This window comes from Chelonia mydas, chromosome 2 (genome assembly GCF_015237465.2).
Source record: "Chelonia mydas isolate rCheMyd1 chromosome 2, rCheMyd1.pri.v2, whole genome shotgun sequence".
NCBI classification, from domain to species: domain Eukaryota; kingdom Metazoa; phylum Chordata; order Testudines; family Cheloniidae; genus Chelonia; species Chelonia mydas.
This window is the reverse complement of record NC_057850.1, coordinates 177,213,886-177,238,280: the sequence shown is the minus strand read 5'-3', so window position 1 is coordinate 177,238,280 and position 24,395 is coordinate 177,213,886. Positions and strand designations below refer to the sequence as shown.

The following is a 24,395-nucleotide window of genomic DNA, read 5'->3' as shown; positions in this document are numbered from 1 at the left end:
ACATAGTCTCATGTAATGGGATGGATTCTTAGCTGGTATAAATTGTCATAGCTTCATTGAAGTCAAGGGAGCTATGCCCCTTTAGCTGTTTCGGTGTGTTTGTTTGAATATACAAGTAAACAAGGTCTTCACTGTTTTCTTTTTTTTTATTTAACACCCCTTTCCAAAACATATACAGAATTAAATGCAAAATAATTATATGGGTAATGCATAGAGTTTGAGATTTTTAAATCCATAAATATCAGGTCATTTAAAATTATACTTCCTACAGCGATTGTAAGCAAATGGCATTATTCCCAAATATTAAGGCATAAGAAGTAACATCCTGTATTTTGTATTGTGCATGTGGGCCAACATTTTCAAACTTGAATGCTTAATGTTAGCCACCAACACCCATAATTAAACACTGAAGTGCAACCTGATTTTCAGAAATGGTGAGTACCTTCAATTCATGGACCTGCCCTGGGAGTTAATCAGGGTTGAGTAGTGACTAAAGCTGTTGTGTGTAGGTTCTTTGCTGCGTTTGTTGCGGAACTTGGAAAGTGTGTGGTGAACGAAGCAGGGGACAGTGGGAAAAGGAATGGTCACATGATTCAGGCAGTGGAATGCTGCCCTGAATAAATAGATTCTATCCTTGCCTCTGCCACTGAACTCCTCGGTCTGCTGGGTAAGTCACTTAAACCAAACGTTTCACAGGTGGTCACTAACTGTGTGTTCCTCATTTTCTGGGTGCCCAACTTGATACCCTGAAGTCTGATTTAAAGAAGTGCAGAGCACCCACATCTGCAACTGAAGGCAGTGAAGCCATTCTTTGAATATAAAGTGCTGTATAATGCTAAGTACTCTGAAAAACTAGGTCCTAGTCATCTTGAATGGGGGACCCAAAATTAATGGAAGTTTGATCTTAATCACTGTATGCCTCAGTTACTCATCTGAAATATGGGTATAATGCCATTCCCTCACCTGCCAGGGGTGTTAAGAAGATAAATTAATGTTGTTTGAAGCACTCAGACACAGTATTGAGGAAGACCATAGAAAAGCCCATGAGGAAATTAATAATTCCATCTTCACAGCAGGATTTGAATAGTGTGCAGTAAAAAAGGCCTGGGGCCACACATTGAAGAATGATGAGAAAACAAAACGTTGAACAGCTGCTCGTGAAGTGAGCACTATCCATCCTGTACACTGAATTAGGCAATGGTCCTGTGGAAAAATTATAAGTGATCATGTAATTAAAAACTATGCCTTAATGCAGGGGCAAGCAAACTTTTTGGCCTGAGGGCCACATCGGGTTTACAAAATTGTGTGGAGGGCTGGTTAAGGGAGGCTGTGCCTCCCTAAACAGCCAAGCATGGCCCAACCCCTATCCAACCCCACCTGCTTCTTGCTCCCTGACAGCCCCCTGGGACTCCTACCCCATCCACCACCCTCTGCTCCCTGTCCCCCGACCGCCCCCTGACTGCCCCCCCACTCCATCCAACCCCTCCTATCCTTCCTGACTGCCCTCTTGGGACCCCTGCCCCCATTCAACCCCCCTGTTTCCCGCCCTCTGACCGCCCCGACCCCTATCCACATCCCTGACCACCCACTCAAACTCCCCTGCCCTCTATCCAACCTCCCCCTCCCCCGTTACTGCGCTGCCTGGAGTACCGGTGGCTGGTGGTGCTACAGCCGCGCAGCACAGAGCACCGGGTCAGGCTGGGCTGTGCAGCTGCCCTGCCCCAGGAGCTCGCAGCCCCCTGCCCCGAGCATTGCGCCAGCGGTGCAGTGAGCTGAGGCTGCGCGGGAGGGGGAACAGCAGGGGAGGGGCTGGGGGCTAGCCTCCTGGTCCAGGAGCTCGGGGGCTGGGCCGGAGGGTCCCACGGGCCATAGTTTGCCCACCTCTGCCTTAATGCATACACACAAGGGAGCTGAATGAAGGTTGCAAAGACAACCATCATTGTGGCATTTTCTAACTTCTGAGTGCATTACTTTGTGACCTGAATAATGTTCTTTTATTGTAGTGTTTTTATGTGCAATATTAAATAGAGTGGTGTGCTGATTAAGTAAAGGTGTCTTCCAAATCAAATATACAACATATACTGAAAAAGTTTTAAACAAAACAAAAATTTGCCAGTGCAGCATAATTCATCATTTCCTTAACAGGCTATTCTAAACAACTGGGATCTGGACACTAGTTGTCAATAAACAAAAGACCTGGAAGAATAGGCAGCAGCCAGCTAGCAAGGCAAAGGGGTGACTGGATTTTTGCCATTATCAGATCATGGAATCGTCTTGGTTATCTTGTTTCTCAGGTCTCTAGTGATAAGGCCTCTAAAGTAATATTTGAGGAGAAAAGGCAGCCTCTCAGGTCTATCTGTGCAGTGTCACCAGCAGACAGCTATGTAAATAAAAGTCTTCCTTTAGCCACTGGAGGCTGGCAGATTAAGGGAGTTTATATGTTAATACAGTTGGATAGCAAGTGAAGTTCCAACGACACAGAAATGAAAATGTTCCCAGCTGAAATGTCTGAAATTTTCTCTTGGTTGTCCAGCTGTTTTTTTTTTTTCCCCCACTTGCATTCTTTTGTTCACTAACATAAACTTCAGATTATTCACACAACTTCCCAGCCTCCAAATATTGATGAATGGAAGGAATGCTTCACTAAAACTACCTGTGCTATAAGTGTTCTGGTAATTAATAGTTAAATATAGTAGTTAAATTTGACACAGCATCTGAGCAGTGACGGATTAGCCACTGGGTCAATGGGGCCCATGCCCAGGGGCCCCGGCCAATTGGGGACCCCTGGAAAAATGGGCATCCCCACACCCTGACCTGTTGCACCCTCTCGGCACTGCTGCCGCAGAGCAGGGGAAGCCCCAGACCCCACTTCCCAGCAGGAGTGCTAGGTGGGGCTCCGGGGAAGGGGAAGCCCCTGCGCCCCGACCCCATTTTCCCAGCAGGAGCGATGTGGGGAGGGGGCAGACTGCAGGTGGAAGGGATGGGGCAGGACCCCCTCTTGCTGTGGCCCAGGGCCCCACAAACCCCTAAGCTGCCTCTGCTTCTGAGCATGCTGCCTTTGCACCATGTAAGGTAGATAGTTCATCTCCTGTGCTACATCGCATTCATGGGAACAGATACATATTAAGAACTACAAGTACAATTAACCTTGAGGGCACAGTTCTGACGTAAATTTCACTGGTGTCATTCTGGAGTAATTCCAGTGACATTAAAACATCTCAGAAGTATTCCAGTGTTTCCTTTTGTGTGAAATCAGTGATCGTGAGTTTGAGTCATCTAGACAAGAAAGATAATATTTTTGCCTGTTTGGGTATTATTTTGTATTGGTATATTTTACTGTGTCTGTGATACCAGAGATGATGATCTGACCTTCAGTTCAGGCCACAATTCAAAAAAGAACTTAAGCACATGCTTAAGTGCATCCTTCTTCAGGACAACACTTATGCTAACTTTAAGCATATGCTTAAGACCTATTGGCGTTTTTACCCTTTCTGAATAGAGATGGTTTCCAAATTGAGCCCTTGCACCAATCGAACAAAACCCTCAAACACGTGCTTAAGCTGTGTTAATTGAAATTAGTGAGACTACTCACATACTTAAAAGTAAGTGATTTGAGGGAGCAGGGGCTAGGAAGAGAGACAATGATTGGATACAAAACTGCACTCTGCAATCTAGAGGATGGTACTGTTTTAGGGCCAAATTCTGGTCCTAATAAAGTCAACAATAAAAAGTCCATTGATTTTAGTGGGATCAGCATTTGGCCATTACAGGGCTCCCTCCACCCTTTTCGCCTGTATGATTGTGTAGGTTCAAGGTATATCCTGTTTTTCATTAGTACTGAGGAGAGAATGCACTTCTGTAATTTTTCGGTGGTGTTGTCGTCTGATCACTAAAGAGAATTTTTACCTCTATAAAGTACCCTAGGCCATTTTAGTGGTGCATTTTCTTAACCAAAGAGGATGTTGGGGAGAGCCAAATGACTGGATGATCTGAGGGAGAGAAGGTGGGTGAGGTAATATCTTTTATTGGGCCAACTTCTGTTGGTGAAAGGGGCTATCATTTCCGCTTCACAGAGCTCTTCCTCAGGTCTTGGGAAGATAACCAGAGTATGAGAGCTAAAGGCCAGGTGGGACAGATTTTTAAGTATAAGGGGTTCACTAGGCTGTAGGAGAGCACTTAAAATAAAGTGGGCATTTAACATTTTTGCAGTCCCAGAACAAAGGAAGGTAGTAGGCAGCAGGGTGTGTTTATAAATTGTTGTAATACTAATGAGCCATAAAACTAGTGACTCTGGTCCATGGTTTTTAATGTCCAGCAGAGTTATCGATTTAAGTTCCCAGGCTCATCTTTTGAAGGAGTTGTACAGGTTTCCTTTGAGGATGAGGATTGAGAGGTCAGATATAGAGTGATCGCTTTTTGAAAAGTGTTCACCCACAGGTGATGTGGTGTGTTTCTTTTGTCACTTTTCTGTGTGAGTTTCTTTGCGAGCATAGTTCATGTCTGGTTTTACTCACATAGTTGTTGCTGGGGCATTTGATACATTGGTTGAAGTACACCACATGTTGTGATAGACATATGTAGGATAACATTGGAGATATGTCTACAGGTTTTGCATCTGAGTTCTAGCAGAGTCTGGTGCTGCTTAGAGTTGGTGTGTCCTGGTCTGTGGGGAGCTTGCTTCTGATGATGAGATTGGCACGGTTTGAAGGCCAGACGATCTGAACACTTTTGGCTGCTGACTCTAATAAGTTTCCTTCTCTGGAATAGGGAGTTTCCCCTTTGTCTTTCTTCATGAGAAGTTGTAAGATTGTTAATTTTTCTTGCACTTACTAACAATATCTGAGGTTCACAGACAATATTATGACGTGCAGTGCTGTATATTTCCTTTTGTCTTGACTGTTAACCTTCTGGGAACTGTGCATGCAGCTAGGGGTGGCAAAGGCTTCCCACATTCCCTGTGTTTTTTGTATCTTTTCATCAGCATTGTTCCTTGTAATATGTCACCTCTCTCCAGCACCGCCCTTTCATCCGCATGTTTTTTCCTCCCCTCCCCCCTTCCTTCAGGAAGAGCTGGGCATTGCCTGTGAGCTGCTGGAGTCAGACTTCGTCAAGTGCAGCGTGGGATTTCCTTTCATGAGATCGAAGTGCAGGGTAATGTGCTGACTGACTTTCACTTTAAGGAGGGTGGCTCATGAACCCCTCTGTGCCAAGGGAAGAGGCAGGAGTAGACCCGCAGGGGAAAGACATTATGAGTCTGTGACACCACTGAGTTTTCACAGCTCTCCCCTAGGGATACTGTGGCTGTCTTTTGTAATTGCTGTAAGGTTGGGCTCTTTGTTCCCACTGAACAAAGTCAGCAGAACTGCTGTGCCCATTGTAACAGGCATGCAGTACTAATGGAAGTTGACTGGTGCTTTGCCGCTGCCAGAAAATGATTGTGTAATGCTTCCTCAGCAGAAAGTTAGAAGAGGGCTCTCCACCCAGTCTGTTTTTATTGCACGGCTTTGTTTTATTTTGTGTCTTCTCATGCTATGAAAAGTACATTAAAGTGCAGCTATGTTTAGATCAGTGCCTACAAAAATGACATAGTGAATTTCCATATTGTCTCCCAATGACAGCTAAATAGAATTTTGCTCAATTAGCTGGTGGGTCAAACTACAAACTGGTATCTGAAAATCCAGTTGTGTTCTTTCTGCTCTGACATCGCCAACAAAAAAAAGATTGCAGTCAAAACTTAGCTTACAGTTTTATTGCTCGCAGAGTAGACGGAATGGTGAAAGCTGTCTCGTCTGGGGAACATCTGACCCTCTGACTGTTAGCTCGTTCCCTAATAGGTTAGGGCATCCTTAATACACTGACAAATGTATGACAACTAATATTAAATATATAAAAATAGAATATTTCTGCATGGATAGATACAGTACGTAGCTCGAGGGGAGGGAGGGACATGAAATTCTAGATTAGGAAAAGCAATCTATAATACTCACTAAATGCCACTTTTTCTTTCCATAGTATGAGTTCAGTGTGATCTTTGATACAAGCCACTTGTCTGGGGAAGAGGAGTTTCTTACATTCCTTGTCACGGCCCAAAGGTAAGAATCCCTCATCTGGCCATATTTCTTGGTGGAATGTGCAGACTCTTGGCCATATGAAATACACGTTTTATGATGTATAATAAATAACTGAAACGTAATGATTATGACCAAATTAATATATTCTGGTGGCATACAGGGACCATAAAACCATCTTAACGAGCATGCCAAGTATCCTGGGTAAGTGGTTAAGCCTGATACAAGGAGGTGTGTTAGGATTGTCTTTGCACTCTAGCTGCCAGATGGGTGCAAATTGGAGCAGCCCTTAGTGTGCTCTAAATAGTATTGGAGGGCAAACCAGCCTGTAGCTGACTCCAGGATCACGGGATCACAATGTGGCATGAATCCACCTTTCACCACTCATCCCTTTGAGTCTTGCACCAAGCGCAACTCAGCTGCATCTGAACATTTGTTCCAGTGCTTGAGAGAAATAATTGATTGGACCCAAGTCAAAAAGCCATCTGCATTCATTAGATGATAGATGGCCAGGGTTCTTCTCTAACCTGTTGAAAAGTTGAGCACGCATTTTTTTCTCCCTCTGATCTTTTGTGTGGTGTGACTGGATGTATGAGACAGCTGAGCAGTGTTCTGCCCAAAGAACATTGTGAAACTTGTTATGAAGTGAGTTAGGCTGAATGTCACTTTGAATACAGAATTCTTAGAAATGTGTCCACAGGGATTGGATCTTAGAATTAGTGAAAACCATAACATGCCCAGTCTGCTTTCTAGGGTGATCTGTCATAAAGAAACAAAATCTAACTGTAATTAGGTCACAGGAACTCTCTGGATTCATATAGGAATTGATTATAGTGCGGCTTTATTAACCTGTGCTCCTAACGCTGTCACTGCTGAAACGTGATTAGCTGGGGCTTTCACTTTCTGTGCTGTCGTGTGTGACTGCAGATGCATGAAGAGGCCCATTTTGGAGCTTTCCATGTCAAGACAAACATAATCACTCTTAATCCCCCTATCCCCACTTTCATGATGAACCCCCCCCCCCCACAGAACTGTTGGAGATGAGAGATGAACACTAGCAGTTGCTCAGTGACTCTGTTCTCGTAAAGAGTAATCCCCCAAAAATGACAGGTGTGTGGAACAAGATCCTGTAGCATGTGCTGCTGCTATGAAATACTGTAAGAGAGCCCTCCACATCAGAGGGTCAAGGCTGTTTGTGTCTGATACATTAGAGAAATTCTTTATCCTTGAAGAGCAGTGCATCCACCCTATAGCGATCTTATGTGTAAGTCATAGTTGTTGCATGAGCTTAGTTCCATGGAGACTGCTTTAATTTCACCCAGTCTGTGTTTTCCAGAACTTATAAGACATAATGAAGAGGAATATACATATAACTTGCTCCCTTGGGATCAGATCCATCTCCCAATATACTTAGTAAATTTTGCTTGATGTCTTCCCTTATTTTATGAGGAACCTAACATAACCTATGACGAGCCTCCCATTAAATTATGCATTCTATACTCCACATTGTTGTACAACATATAAGTAGCCTAACATGTTCTCCAAGTTAGTTTTCACTTTGTGTTTGTGAAAATTTTCACTTTGTGTTTATGAAAGGGGGAATATGAAGGGCTGGTTCAAGGAAACCCTTGTCCTCCTCCGCTACAAAGCATAGGTTTGGTGTAGATGTAAGGGGTTGTCGGTCCTCTGGGATGGGAGAGATCTATAGTGCGTCAAGAACTTGTGTGTGCGTGCACGTACACAGTATAGAGAATCAGGGTAATTAGAAGGAAGAGGTTTTTTATATAAAGGAGGAGGACAGAAAGGAGTCTTGTGGCTAAGGACTTAGACTGAGTCTTGGGAGGTCTGGGTTCGTGTCCTGTTTCTCTCACTTTATATAAGTGATGGAGAAGTTTAGTAACTTAACCAGCAAGTTCTAGTTCCCCATCTAGCAAAAGAAAATAAGAGGGGAAACCTGTGATGTGCCCCAGTCAGCCTGAGATGAAAAGGAACATCCTGTATTCACAGGGTTCTCAAGCCAGCACTGTAGCAGTGTCTTAGCACAGAATGGTTCTTCCTTCCTTCCTTCCCACAGTGCTGAAAGTATAGGAAGTACACATCTATCTAGAAGTTAAACCTGTCCCTAGTAGTAAGGGGCCCCCAATGGGCTCATTGCAGCTGCAAGTTGGGCAGCACAGTCTGAAACAGCCTAACAGCTGGATAGTCTAATATTTATTGTACAAAAACATGCACTTTTTGGGGAAGCAATGTGGCTCGCTAGAGCTAGATTCACCAAGCCTTAGTCTCCTGTCATACCCTCTGCTGACAGAAACGTTCTACCTTTTTCAGAGGGATAGACACACACGTGTACTCCTTTGAATTCCACTCACACACAGATGACTAGTTCCACTTGCAGGCGCTGCATCTCCCTTGGTATTTGTGACGTGCTACAAAATGACACTGTTTTGGAGACTTAAAACCCATGCAAGAGGAAAGGCTGCTGTAAAATGTTTGCTGGCTGGGGTGGGGTATTTGGAATGCTCTTCTGCCGCGCGCTTTTGTTTATTGGCAGTCACATCAAAGGAGCCAGTCACAGAAGGCTGTGCTGTATGCCATCAACAGCCTGTTTTTTCACAGTCCTATTGAACAAATGTAGCCACCTGCAAAGCCAGCTTAGCACTTTATACAGGGAGTCCCAAGGCTGTCTGTTATAGGCTCAATGACACTGCCCCCAAATAAGAGGGGTTTGTTTGGTCAAACGTTTAGGTTTGTGAATTAATCTAGTACCTTGATAGCAGAAAGCCAAAACTGGTCCCTTAGATTATGCTGCTGAAATCTGAAATAATACTTTAAAAAGGTAGTTCAGGATTATTTTTCCATCTTTTGGTGGCGTTCAAGCTCACCATCAGATTAAGTATCTTTGCAGTTTTGACCTGCAAGGGTTTGCTCAGAATACAGCAAATTCTCCTCAAAGGAATAATACAATACTTTAAATATGCAAGCATCATTTGTGGAGAGGATCATTTTATATACCAGTATTGATTTAATACAGCACCACCTTCAAACTTTAAAGCGTACTACAGAATCATAAACTGTATACATATAGCCATCATTTTACCCACCTCTTGAGTGGAATGTGTCATCTATTTTTTGATGGCATGAGCAACATTCCACACTGGGGCTAGGACATGAAGAATAATGTGTCAGTTTAAAGCAACGGGGAATTTAGGAAAGCAATTATTAATGTTGGAAATTGGCCACACTTGAGGCCCTTACTCATGGGAAATGTACCATGGGACCTTCAGTGACCTGAAGTGAGCAGAAAGACCTCAGTGTTTGTGTTATTCAAAAGACATCAGCACAGTGTTTCTTGCTATCAGGAGCATTGGCTTTTTTCTTACTTAGAGAGAAACTATGGAAACCAGATCCTCAAAATTTGGCTCTAGATCCGAGCTGTTCTAAAAGTACCCTTTGTGGCAACTTTGTCCATTTTCAGACCACTTCAGTCCATTTCAGACCATCCACACCACTTGAAATTCCAGTAGATGACCTATTTCTCACGGCATGACATGAAGTCAGTGGTATTGGTTTGGAGTCATCTTGAAGAAGAAAGGGTTTGGGGGGCATTTAGAGTCTCAGCTTTGGTTTGGGCCATCTTGGGGTTAGTGATATGGCCACAGAATTTGGATTCAGAATCAAACTTTCTCAGAAATCAAGGATTTTTAGATCCACAGCTTTGCTCAACTCCATTTAGCTTATGAGAGCTGATGAGTTCACAGCACAAGGAAGTATAGTTAGTGATACATTTCTTATTGATAAAACCTATGACTGAAGCTTCTTGACTGTCATTTTCTTATGTCAGGAAGAGGTAATCTGAAGTAGGACTATCTACTGAACTAGCTTTGAAATGTTTGGCAAAAACTGAACATGGTGTCACATTTCTACTCAAGGGTTTTATTATCCAACACCTCTAAATTTGGGAGGTCGGAGAGATTTCCAAAAAACAATACGTCTCTATGTATCCCACTGAAATAAATGGACATAGTTCTGTAAGTGAATGAGAGATGAATACTTATCTTTTTTGCTCCATATTTTGGACTTTTGCCAGGCCATGTGGCCAAGATGGCACCTGTGTGCACCTAATAAAAACCTATATCACTTTCATTTTGAAAAGTGACTAAATGTGATATGGAATGTTTTAGAGTACACGCCTCAATCAGTGTGCAGGGGTTTTAGACACATAGTTCCTGGTAATTCTGTTTTGAGCTGCTTAGCTACAGCCTCATTTACTGATTTGCGAACAGTAGGACCACAAAACTGTTCTAAGATCTTCTTCAAAAGAGTGGTACAGTCTGGCAGATAAAGAGTGAGTAGTTAGCCTTGATTGTAAATTATTTTGATTATGTCTGGGATGTAAGATGGAGAGTTACCATTATTTTACTACAATAGTTTTCAATGTCAAGTGAATTTAGATGGATTCTCATCTTATGGGTACATTTTCAGTGTATCTCTTATAGTGTATGTCTGCGCTGCAGCTGGGGATGTGCTTCCCAGTGCATTCATGCTAGTGCACTAAAAATAGTGTAGCCGGGCAGCTGCCTGAGTACAAGTTCTCCTGGACCCTCTTCGGCTGGCTAGCCCAAGATGGCACCTGTGTGCTACACTGGCTACACTGCTATTTTAGCCCGTAGAGCTAGTGCAAGTCTGTATACCTGCACTGGGAAGCATGCTCCCAGCTGCAGTGTAGATTTACCCATACAGTAAATGCACAGAGGCAATCCACAAAAGACAAGCTTTGTGCGTATGCCCCCTCCAGGGCACAATTTACAAATGTAACCCTTGATCTTTAAAAGTCTCTGTAATGAGACATCACTCAAACACAGCGGTTCAGAGTAAAAGGCAGATATGAGATAGTAACTGCTGACTGCACTTGTGTAATTTATTGCAAAGCTTGTAGGTTTACAGCATGCTTATTTGTCCTTTCTGACACAGTGGAAACCTAGAACACTCGGAATCACTCCACGACAACACTCTCACCCTGTCTGTACCCCTGATGCATGAAGTGGACTCATCTATCACTGGGTAAGTGACCAATTATCAAATGACAAAAAACACAAATAAAATCCTAACAAGAACATGTGAATTTCATCCAATGGAAAATTACATTCTTCTCTTTGTTTACATGTGGCCAGAAATCTGCTTTCTTCTAGACTTGTTTCCCAGACTTTGAAAACAGGACATCGTCATTCATTATCTGGGATGTATTTATTGCACCCCATCCTCCCCCAGCCAGTAACATTAGATATTTTAGTCATTGATTTAAGTTGCTGTAATTCTGTGAATGTGATGAACCTTTAAAAAAAAAAAGATGGGGGGCGGGGGAGGGAGGGAAGACTAAATTAATCAAATCTCATTCCAGAGGATGTGTCTAAAGATATGGCTGAGAATTGCCAGGCCAAAGGTTAGGGTCAAATGTTCTGGGATTCTCTGAATAATTGTGAGATCTAACTATTTGCCTTTCTGTTTAATTTCATAGTCGGAACTAGCTTTTGTCTATATTTTAACCCCATTTTCCCTAGTATGAAAGGAGTTTGAATTAAAATAGAGAGATCCACATCACTATCAAGGCTGAAATACTTGCAATATACTGGATACTGTGTCTCTGTAGATAAATTCATGGCTATTAGCCAGGATGGGCAGTGATGGTGTCCCTAGCCTCTGTTTGCCAGAAGCTGAGAATGGACAACAGGGGATGGACCACTTGATGATTTCCTGTTCTGTTCATTCCCTTGGGGGCACCTGGCATTGGCCACTTTGGAAGACAGGATACTGGGCTAGATGGACCTTTGGTCTGACCCAGTATGGCAGTTATTATGTTCTTATGTCCCTCTCTACTGGCTGGACCTCATACAGAGCTATTTTCTATAAACTAATGGACCTGGTGTTTTAGCTCTGCCAGTTGAGGCTGAACCTTTTAGATCCAGAGATCCCAGGTTCAATCCCAGCAGGTAACCCAGGCAGTAACTGACTCAGAATTAGGTGATCCATACACCAAAGAGGAATAATGATGTCTGCTGGGCTTGTGTGGTTTACATGTACCGCCCACTTGGGGAAGCATACCCTGAGCATCAGAGGTCTTCAGAACTTCAAGCCCTGTACTGGCCATTTGTAACAACCTTCTGAATGGATCGTTTGTGGTGAGTGAATCCATGTGGCATGAGCACCTACTGCCTGAGCTAAGGACTATGGCACTACTATACCTCTAGTAAAGGACAAAGACACACTTGGCCACTGTTACAAGTTGAGAAAATAGATACCTGTGCTTATTTGAATTCAATGTGTGAGTCAGCAGAGGATGTGGGTAAACCTTTAGATGCATGGCCAAGTCTGGATTTGACCATTTAGGCCTGTATTCCTGTCACACTACACAGGAATAAAGTCACATATCTCCCATTAGTGCACAGAGTTGTTATGCATGTGGAAGATGTGGGTAAGCCTATTCAGACAAAAGAAGAATGCCATCGAACCTCAACATAAATCTCAACCTTTTTTGAGGCGTGAAAAAGTCTGGCTAACATTTTTCGTTCATTTTCATTTTTTAATATGTCTGCACTTACAGGCTCCAAACCAGATTTTGTGCCAAAATACTACAAGAAAGACTGTCTCCCTAGTATTTCTGTCCCTATGGGAAGCAGGACATGCTGGAAATTTTAAGAGAGAGCCTGTTCTCACCACGTTTCTGGCCCAGGTTTTGCAGATGCCCAGTAGTTCGGATGTGTGTTTATTTGACCTGATCCTCCGAACTTGTTAAGTTTGCCCATGACTAACATGTAAAAAAATTTCCACACTGAAAATACAACCCTTAGCAGAACTGAAAAAAACCCTTGCGTTTAAAGAATGGAGTCAAATATGTCTGCATGGAAATCCGTCTACATTTAAACTTTAATCCAGTCAAATCCTTGCTCCTTGATGAAACTGATGATTCTCAAGCACAGAAAGTTTTCAACTATTATTCTAGGATTCCTGGATTCTCCCCGACAGTGAACGAAGATCCTCCTAATGTTTCAGAAGAAAACATTCCAAAGAGTTTGACGCAACTTGGGCTTCTTTCCTTCTCCTCATAATATCTCATTTAAAAGACAAGTCTTGAAAACCCTGCCTAACTGATTTTATGGATTACTTTCTTCATTCAAATACATTAGGTGTAGCTAACTCCAGAGCATGACGACACCTTATCTGGTTACCAGGACTGAGTTTACTGATGGTTTCATCAGAGGTGATAAAGTTCCAAAGCATGATAACATTAGTGATGCTCTATTTTGGACACCATATTTTTAAAGAATATTTTCATTTATTATTGAGGATCTGAGTTCATGATAGAGATCCTTAGCCCTGCTCCTATGCTATGTAAAGGGATGCAGTGCATAAATAGGCCCTAAAAGCTCCATATCCAGCTGGAGAGAACTCTCCTGGCACAGGCACTATGGAAGCTAGCAATAAGGCTGCCTTCTGAAGACCCTCTCATGAGCCCCAGCATAGGAGGCATGCTGAGCCAGGAGGGGCATGTCGGATGCAGCTCTTTGGAAATTCTGAGCACTACTGCCATCCATATGGTAGCCTGAGGAGTCTGCTGTAACTTAGGTTCCCAGGGCTGGCTTAAATTACACCGGGATCCTCTTCTGCCCCTGGAAATCCCAGGATTAGGAAGGCATATCGGGAGGATTAGCCCCATCTTCCCCCTGGGTTGTGAGTTTTGTGCACTGCTTCTTAGTCCTGCTGGTAAAACAGTGTTGTGTTTTACACTGTGATGAGAGCTTGAGACTGACATTCAGGAGTCCTGGCTCCTAGCTCTGCTACTGACTTGCTGTGTGATCATGGGCAAGTCACTACATCTTTCCTGTGGCCCATTCTCACAGTCTATAAAATGGAGATTACATCCCCATAGTTGTTGAGAAGTGTAATGAATTAATGTTCATGAAGTGCTGAGGAAACCATAGACAGAAATCCATATGTAAGTGAAAATTATTACTGTTTTTAAAACAGCTTTCTCAGATTAATTTAACGTTATCAATGACCCACCCCCTGCAAACCTAGTCAAGGAAAACTTACCTTGTTTTAGAAAGGTCTGCAGGACTGAGACAATAGCAAGTGACATTTTTACCTAAGTCTTTTGTTGCCATTTTAACAATACATACTAGTTGTATTCAGTGTTGATAAATAGAGCTGAATAAGTAAGTCATACCCAGTAACTGATCAGACAATTTTAGGGCCTCAGTGGAGATACACTGCCATAAAACTGGAGTAACACAAAAGTGAATCAGGCCCTTAGTCTCTTTTTCTGTTGCAAACTATGCATGAGCAATTCCTTTAATTTCTTCTATGAACTAATTTTTTTTCTCCAAAATTATGCTGATTAGGACAGATCCTCTCAACTGTGGTAAAGCAGTGTAGCTCTATGATAGTCCATGGAGTTATGCTGCTTTACAGCAGTGGAAGATCTGGCCTATTGTATTTTTTAAAAAAAGGTTTGTGGGCCAAATGCAAAAAGTATTTGACATTCCAGCCTTCTAGGTGAGTTGTGATTGGCCAGATGGTGTTAGTTTTACTTTCCTCATTAGATGAGCATTTCTGACATGAACACTTGTGTGAACAGATTTACAGTTTGATTTCCACAGAAACTCATATGGCTTTGAAGTTAGCTTTCTGCAAACCTTGCTACCTGTAAAACTTGATTATATAAATGGTTACACAAAATGAATACAGAATGGTGCTTGTGCATTTAGGATTGATCCAACTCTCACAGAACTCAGTGGAAGTCTTTCCAATGGAACATTTTTCAAGAGCAAGGTGCATGCTCAGAGCTCTGAGAGTCTGGAAAGAAAGATTTCAGTTTCCAACATGAGAGGACCAGGGCATGGACAAGAAGTTTTGTTGTAGGCATGAGGAAGAAGGGACAGATTTTAGATATGATGTTAAATAAGTCTCACATTGACTGGGGATAGCAGAAAAAAGACCCAGTTCAGGATCCATTAAGGTTGTGTTTGTCTGAGAAGAAAACAAAGTATAGACAATAGGATGGGAAGGGAAGGGCTCCCTTGAGTCACCTCTCCTAAATCTCTATATCAAATTGTATGAACTCTGCACTTCACTTTCAATCCACAAATGTATCTAATATAGAAGACAGATAACTGAGTTCATGTCTTAACCTTTCAGAACTGTCTCTCCGACTTCCTTTGTCTATGGAGACTCTGTGGAAGCATCCAACTTTGTTCAGATGGAGAATTATGAATGTCTTTTTCAGCCTCTCAACTTCACTCTTCAGGTAAAATTGATCCATCTTTACAGCTTCTTCTCTTGACAGCACATCTTTTGTGGGGAGATTGGTGCACGTTTCCTATCTCAGAACAGTGTGTCATACATACGTTTTAGGATGCTGTATTCACAGTGGACTAAAATAGTCCCCAGGGATGGTGTTTTTCCTTATCTTAATATATTATTAAAAGATTTACAAACAGGGCATCACAGTTTCATGGGCAGGGAGCTGCCATTGTTTGATCTGGTCTTTTTCCCCTTTCGTCACACGCGGAGTGAACAGTTCTGTTCATTCAAGTGTCACATCTCGATTCAGTCCCATATTTCCAAAGGGAAAAGCCATTATTTTCAGTGGCATTATGGTTAAACAGAAGGTTAGGCAGCATTCATTCATGAGACCGAGCAAGTGCCCTCTCAAAAGAATCAAGGCTTGCTGCATGTAAATGTCAACACTACAGCGTGCACAGTGCTCCCTACTAGAGAATAGTGCAAAGAATGGGCCAGAACTGTGCAGCTTGTTTGTGTCTCTGTGGAAGTTTAACAACAAAGGGTAGAGGTGAGAAGGGATCATTTTAAATATGTCACACAGGATCTCAAAATTACCTGTGCAGGTCTGTGGGATCATCCTTTTCATGTGGATGACATAGCTTCCTGGTGCAGCGTAATCTCTGCGATCCATGTTAGCACAAGATCTTTTTGATGGGACCAGAAGGAACTCATCTCACTACAGTCACTGTGTTTCATGGCTATCTTTACAAATCTTTTTTGACCACTAGATGGAAGTAGGTGATGACAAATCATACAGAGTGGGAGTGTGGGGGATCATTTATAGAATATTGTAAACAATAGCTTTTCATTTTCCCTTCTTTCCACTGTTCTCCTAGGCATGATGCCACTTAACTCATAATGGGTAACACATGTCTCCATCTAGGGGCAGGCTATAGTCCAGAGCAGTTAAGCCCCTCCTGTTATGCACTGCCTGTAGCTATTTATTAAAAAGGAGTAAAAGCAGGGTGTTCAAACTGGGATTTCAGTATGTTAAAGCTCTTGTGAACCAGACTCCTAGTTCCTGTGACTCTGAATTCATTCTTGAGGATTTGCAGTTTTTCCAGTCATTTATTGGTTAGAAAACAGATAAAGACCAGATGTTTTGACTAGATGATCACTTTCAATAAAAGAAAATTATATAAAGTATAGGGATAGAATCTATACATTGATAATATATCCCTCCCTCCCTTCTGATCTCTCTCACACAAACACAAGTTGCAATGTAAGAGAGTTTTCATATAGAAATTGGCAATGATACTATAAGAAGTCACAGATCTGCCCTCCAGTAAACTGGTAAACCTCGGACCGTGCTTGCGCGTGTGTGTGTGTGGGGGGGGGGAAGGGTTTCATAATGGGTAAAGCATGGTTTGTATCACAATTCGTTTAATTGTTTTTAATGATTTTCCCGCCATTTATTAAATTTCTCCAGATGGAGAAAAGTAACATTTTCTCAACAGAAAAGAGATTAATTGGTAAAAATACATAGGGTTTTGGGCGATTTTGTGAAAATCTGCATTGAGTCAAATATTTTGTTGTGAATAATGTGTTGTGTAATCCAAATACCTCTTATTCCTGAACTGTTTTTCCTTATCATGGTGGGATTATCCATTTTTAAAATTTCTAATTTTTTACATTAGGCTCACATTTCATGCAGTATTTGTTATGCTCCATTGTAGTTGTAACCTCCTCTCCTTTCTTGTGCCTCAGGGCTTTTGTAAAGACTTGGCATTCTGCACCAGTCCTCTTTATCATTCATGCATTCCTCAAAATATATACAATGCCTCAAGAAAGAAGACTTCATATTTTAATATTTATAGTCCCCTGGACTCACAACAATGCTGGTGTGGATCACTATATATTTAGACAAAGAAATCTCAACATAGCTGAATGTTTTTAATTGGATTGTTTAATATTTTGATTATATAAACATTTATATATGTGTATGTATTAGCGATGGTCAGAAAATGTTTTTTTCCTCCCCATGAAAAATTTAGACACAATATTTTAAAAACTGAAATTTTTCATGGATATCTTTGATTTTTTGGGGGAGGAAAAAAGTTTTGCGTTTTATGCCTGAAACTTTTCAGTTTGGGGCTGGAAACTATTTGGTTTTACAATGAAAAGTCAACATGTTTCCAGGAAAAATCTTGTTCCGTTGGAACCCACCAAATATTGAACTGAATTAAGGTTGCTCAAGTGCATTTTCTATCAACACAGTCAATAAACCCAGAATTCCATTAGTCGTGTTCATCATTCCATTTTGGTTTGTGCTCTTTAAGAAAAACACACACAAAATATAATGCAATGGTTACCATAATGGAAAAGAACAACATTGGTGGGAAAAGCAATGCTCTTTTCATTCTGCTAGTATTACTGAAGCATTCAAAATGTAGTCACTGACCGTGTCTCCACATAATGGACAAAAAGCCACATGTCATTTATGTTGGTAACTGGCTTTTTAATGACTTACCATTGTACGTTAAGTGCTGTTCCCTGTATAGTGCACACTGTGAATGAAAATACTAAATGTCAAAAGAGCAAAAATTAAACTAACCCCTGCGGCTGTATCCTATGCTTTATATAATAGTTCTTAGTGAAGACTGAAAAAATTAGGGACATGAGGGAAATTTGGAAATATATCTGTAATCCATGTTCACTCTGAGTAACGTGTAATGTCAATGAAGAGAATTACTGTTCTGCAATAATTTTATTATATTCAATGATCTTTTATATATGTACTTGTATTTATACGTATTTTCACACTTCAAGGTTTACAACACTGGACCAAGCACACTCCCCGAATCTTTTGTTGACATTTTGTTTCCTAACCGCCTCTCTGCCAGTGGAGCTGAAACTTTTCACATTCAGCAGATGATGGTGAGTACTTTGTAATGTTTCCTCAAAGGTGAAGCTTCCAGTTTCTCACACTTAAGTAAGATCCAGTGTTAACTGTATTCTGATTAGTTTGCTCTCTAGTGGAGTCTGATATAAAGCCAATCTATGCTCATTTACATCAGTTTTCTGTACAATCATCTTTAAATAGGAAACTTAAAACTGAATATAACATTTATATCATATTATACCTCCTCTTTAACACAAACAGGATTTTTGACTGGTTGCTTACAAATGTTAGTAGCCTAATGATTTAAAAAAAAAAATTCTGTGTCTACCACCAAGAAAACCAGCCCATGCGGGTGTTCTGACAAAGGATTCGCTTTTGGGGTTTGGGGTTTTTTAAAGTTTGGCTTAATATGTTAAAATATCATGTTTTGTATTGATGAGATGTTGAAAGGAAGAGTTGGCTAGGGAGCTGATTCACTCCTCCCCTGTACAAATTCATAGTAATTGGATGTATGTGGGAAACTGTGCAGAAAAGGAACAACCTAACATCCCAACTCACAGGTAAGCCAGGAGGCTGCATTGTACCCTTTTTGTGGCTGCTTTTCTAGCCTTTTGGCTGGAAAAGTAGCTGCAGCTGTTCCACACCCCAAATGCAGGTGTTTGTGTCACTGGATCCATGCAAATATGTATCCAATGACCTCTTCTTTTGCACATAACCAAGATCCCTGTACATGCCAATCAGTTTGTGGCTCGTGCAAAGTAATAGCAGGTGGAAAGGCCCACCTTGCATTGCTGCTTTACTTGTGCCCCTTTCCCAGGCTTTTTGCCTTGAAGAGTTTGGATATTCATAGAAGCATCTAGAAACGGGGAGGGAAGAACTAGCATCATGTTACCTGCTCAGATTGAGCCCATCCTCCAGCCCTTGCAGGATTTTTTACTTCCCATGCCTTTTTAATGCTTTGTTCAGCCTATCTTAAAATGCAGAAGACAGTCCAGACTCAGTGTCACATTGCCCATTCTATGCAATGTGGCATTTGTCTTTTGGCATTTACAGGCTTATGCCCATAAACTTTAATACTTGCTCCCCAAAGGACTGAGTTATGGGTTTCAGGGCAGATGGTAAGGAATGAAAGCCTTTTAGAACAAAATTCCAAATTTAGGCTTAATCCTGAGAGGTGCTGAGTTCATGCAATTCTCGTTGACCTCCTGGCTTTTTAGGATTAGGCCCCGTGATGTGTTGGAAAGGTAGGCACTTGTTTAACACTAGCACTCACTTTCCCCAGATGTCTAGCAATGTCCACTTGTGGAATTGTGTGGCATGTTTGCACTGATACTGCTATTCTCTATCTATCTGTCTAAGAAGATTATGGTATAGGGCCCCCATCACTATAGTATTTGAGCTTCTCATAAGCATTAATGAATTTATCCTCTCAAACTCTCAGGGAGGTAGGGAAGTGTTTTACAGATGAGGAGTTGGAGCACAGAAAGATTAAGTGATTTGCTTGAGGTCACGCAGGAAGTCTGTGTCAGAGCAAGGCATTGAATCTATGTCTGCTAAGTCTGTGTCCAGTGCCTTAAGCACAATACCAGTCTACCTCCTTGCCGAGCTTTTATTGACTGAAAAGGGAAAATTAAGCTATTAAACTTTTGAGGCAACATAGTGCAGAACAAACATCCTTTTAAAAACAAATTATATCCAAAAGCAGCAGACTGGAATGCACTTTGGAAAATGGGTCAGAAGTAGCCACTTTTTGCAAAAAGACTTTTGTAAGCACATTTACTGACGATTCCCATGTTTCTGATCAGTCTGTACTTTCTGTAGCACAAACAGCTGATGCAGTTGTGCAGAGGAATAGTGTCCCTTTCAGAACAATGCATAGCAAAGTTACCTGGAAGTTATTCTTTTGCTTTCACATTCTTAGAAGTCAACATTATCAGACCTTTCAAAATGGATGGAGTTGCAATTATTAATAAGAATGTTCATAAAGTTGCATACACAATGTGAATAATCGGTGGTTAATTGCCAGGATTTACTCTTAAAATTCATTACATAAGCATCTTAAGTTTTGATGGCATAACACATTTTTCTGAAAGCCATTTAATACTTGTGCCTGCCAGTCAAAATTGATTTGACCCATTTCATGTACAGTACAACATTGCAGTTTATGGATGCAAGCACATAGAGTAACTATGATTCACATTTGAGTTCAGAATGCATATCGAGTACAATGTAATCTATAGGTTTCAGAGTAGCAGCCATGTTAGTCTGTATCCGCAAAAAGAAAAGGAGTACTTGTGGCACCTTAGAGACTAACCAATTTATTTGAGCATGAGCTTTCGTGAGCTACAGCTCACTTCATCCGATGAAGTGAGCTGTAGCTCACGAAAGCTCATGCTCAAATAAATTGGTTAGTCTCTAAGGTGCCACAAGTACTCCTTTTCTTAATGTAATCTATATTGTGCCAAGAGCCAATCATTCTATATTGTGTGAATTGGGTTCTTGTTCCATAATTCAGTCACAAAAATAATATGAAGAGAGTTGGATACAGCCCATCAGAACTATCTGTGTCTACTGGAGGCATTTGTAGACAAGATTATCTCACTCCCTTTAAAACAGATAGCATGTTTCTCCTTTCTGCTGCTCTGAGCTTTTTGCTTTATTGCAGAAACTCTTCTAAAAGATTTTATTTCCCAGCAATGCCATAGTGATCTCATAATGCTCTCTGCCTTTTACATCCTGAATCACCCAAATAACACTACTTGTTTATCCTTGACCCCCTCCATTGTCCTCTTTTCCCCACCCACCCAGCAAGGAAGTCCTGGTAAGTGCTTCCTTCCTTATCAGCGGGTTAATTACTGACAACAGGGGAGGTGAATTATGGCTGAAGCACATCTTGGGAGAGGAGGAGCTTCCTAGCTGATAGGAGGGTGGGACCGGACCTGCTCCTCCCAAGAATCTTGACCTGCTACCTCACAGCAACTCAAAACTCCTTTCTCCCTGGCAAGACACCCTCAGTACACCCCCTAAGCCCTAAGAAATTAGCGGACCCAAAATGTCAGTGTGCAGTGTTCTATTATAATACTCTAACCATGCTACTAAAACAACTGCTGCAGAACTAGATGTTAGGCAGAGGCACCAGTCACTTCACTGGAGAGCTACAGCTGTTTGGGGAAGCAAATACAGCAGTAAGCAGAGGGGAAGGAGAGGAACCTGCATTACGTACTGTTCCTGTGTTTCTTGAAGAGGCAGATCAGTTGGTCATCATAACTAGTCTGTCCATTTTAGAGATGTTAATTTCCCCAAATCAGACTGTGCTAAATATATCTTTATTTCCTGTTACCATAACAAAAGGTTGTCCAAAGGGTCATAAGCAAAGGCTTCCGCATAGTGAATAAGCATTTGTTCAGAAGTCAGATGTTTGTTAGGAAACTGTGTCTGCTCTCACATGTGGTCACGAGGCTGGAGGATTATTGCTGATCGAACAGATAGACTTTTGCATAGTTTGTTTGAGACTACTATATAACCCCAGACAGAGATGCACTAATGAATGGGTTGCAGGAGAATTCATCTTAGGCAAACATTTATGCAGTTTATATTGCATTGCCTGACTGCACAAAAAGACTAAGATAAATACAGTAAGACAATTCCAGAGTCTGACTGTCTTTAGGAAATTCTGAAAAACCCTTCCTTTTCCAAAAGGCTTTTCCAACACTAGAATGGAACTCACAACATTCCTACTCCCAGAACCCCAATCAATCAGCCTGAAATAAATCAACCTAAACAATAAAGCCAAAACCAAAACTAGGATTATACTAAATGTAAAAAATCAAAGCCTTGAATTCTAACTGAGCAGAGTCTTTACCCCCAAAAGGGAGACAAGCCAAAAATTGCCATGAAGTTCATTTGGAACATTACTATTGCTATTGACTTTATGTGGAAGGTGCTCAGATATTACAGTGATGGATGGTAGTATAAAACCCTAAGGTAGATAAATAGAAAACCTATTTAATAATACTTTGCACTTATGTAGCACCTTTCTTTCAAAGATCTCAAAATAACTTACAAACATTAAGTGTCTCAACTCCCCTGCAAGAGTGCATATGTATCATAAAGGTGACTACACACAGATAGAGAATAGCTTGTCCCAAATCATGCAGATTAGGGTTACAGCAGGGGTCTCAAAGTCCCAGCCTACAGACCATCTGCAGCCCGAGAACCTCCCCACTGTGGCCCGTGAAGGAGAGATGAAGGCAGACACGCTGCTGGCAATTTCAACTACAGGCACCGCCCCCCGCAGCTCCCATTGGCTGGGGAAGAGGGACAGAGATACCATCACTAGTTGCTGGGCAGAGTCAGCCATGGAGGCGGCATCACTTTTTTCCACAATGAATACAAGTGAAAATACCGAACCTTGCTGCAATCCTGAAGGTTTCAACTGCTCAGTCACTGAGGCCAAACATCAACAAACTGACAGAACTGAAGCGTTGCCAGGTGGTTTTCCAACATTAAGAACTCTCTGGCAGGTGAAGAATTGTATAAAGTTGTATGACAGTTTTATTATTTCTCAGAAATTTGAAATAAAAAATAGAAATATATAAACATTTTCTTTTCTGAACACCATCTTCAGTGACATTATTGGCCTGCTGGGAGTATCTGAGGACAGGCACTGGCCCTAAGGTAAATTCAGTTTGAGACCCCTGGGTTAGAGTTAACAGAACTCTGGAATTTTGACTCCCAGGCCCCAGCTATAGCCACTAGATCACATACTTTCCTACAAAAGAAAACATTGCTTAATAAACATGTGGCTTTTGGTTTTAAACTGAAGTAATAAAGAGCTTCCAACAAATTTGTAGGAGTGGAATAGAGAGCTAGTTTGACTTTTCAGCCAACAAGTCCTTTGTCTGTATGGATGGTCAGCACCAAATTAACCATGGGATGTCCTGATGCTGTTGTTAAATTAACAGTCCTGGATTACTCTGATCAGGCAGTTCTACGGAGCTGGATCACGTTGCTCATTTCATATTTATTTTATTTTTAGGAAAAGTATGTATGCTTATAAAAGTCAAGAGACTAACAGTTGGAAAATGAGTCTGTCTGTTTAAACTGGAAGCCAAATCTGGTGCAGGCAGAACCTTCATCCAGAGGGACCGCGCTTTGTAGGATTGCCAGATTTTTCAGTCTCCATTCAAGCGATTCCTAGAATCAAAGCAGAATTGTTTTAAACTGGAGTGAGCTGTATGTATGTTTTTGGATTTCTGGGAAGAGCTAACTGTTATGAGCAACCCGCAGGCCAACAAAATCATGTATTTAAAGAGCCTGTTTGGTTGGACTAAAATTATGACTATGAAAAGTACTATTATTGTTATTACTCAGATTGAGGCCCAGCTAGGTGTTAAACATACATATAGTAAGAGACAGTCCCTGCCCAAAGAGCTTGTAATCTAAATAGACAAGACAAAGGGTGAGAAAAAGAAATTACTATGATCCCCAGTATACAAATAAGGAACTGAGATACAGAGAGATTAAATGATTTACCCAAATGAACTGAACCCAGATCTCCTGAGTCCTGTTCCGGTGGCTTAACTGCAAGATTGTTGTTCTTCCTCTCGGGTTCCTTACTCCTTTCTGATATGCAGTTCCCGTTGCCCTTCAACAGGAACAGATAAAAAGCCCATACTGATTAAAAGAACAAAAGGCAAATTACAAAAAATGTTTGATGGATTTCCTCATGGTTGCAACTTCATTTCACAGAAGACTTTGGTGTTCTGTGATTAGGTGAAATCTGTATAATACCATTAGAAGAAAATGGATGTATTTAGGGTTAAAAAAATAGAACAAATTAATTGGGGAAGAAATTAATAAATCGCAAAAGGGAAACAAACAGATGTTGTATTCCAAGATAGCATATTCATTTAGCAATAAAAATGTTCATTTCAGCGTTACTCTCTTCATGTGAAGGGTGAAACACGAAAACTCAGGTGGAATAAATCCCAGGGTCACAGGTCTTTGCTGGTTGATGCTAGGTTACTTTTTAAAATCCCTTTGTGTACAGTGTATTGCTTGCTTCCTTACATTTGTCAAGGCATAAGTCAGGCAAGGCCCAGAACACTCAAAAGGGAGGAGCCAAATCTATTTGCTCATCCCAT

At 41.4% G+C, this 24,395-nt stretch overlaps 1 protein-coding gene across 3 annotated transcripts in view; it reads left to right on the top strand.

Moving 5' to 3' along the window:
* ITGA9 (integrin subunit alpha 9) overlaps positions 1–24,395 on the top strand; it is a 291,928-nt gene that overhangs the window by 210,700 nt on the left and 56,833 nt on the right. For 2 of the 3 annotated variants that reach the window (XM_007057218.4, XM_043540653.1), the window contains 5 exons: positions 5,065–5,151; positions 6,013–6,092; positions 11,040–11,129; positions 15,261–15,369; positions 18,177–18,284. In XM_007057218.4, coding sequence (XP_007057280.2) covers positions 5,065–5,151; positions 6,013–6,092; positions 11,040–11,129; positions 15,261–15,369; positions 18,177–18,284 — 474 coding nt within the window. The remainder of the gene's footprint in view (positions 1–5,064; positions 5,152–6,012; positions 6,093–11,039; positions 11,130–15,260; positions 15,370–18,176; positions 18,285–24,395) is intronic. The other variant, XM_043540651.1, reaches the window with a different exon arrangement.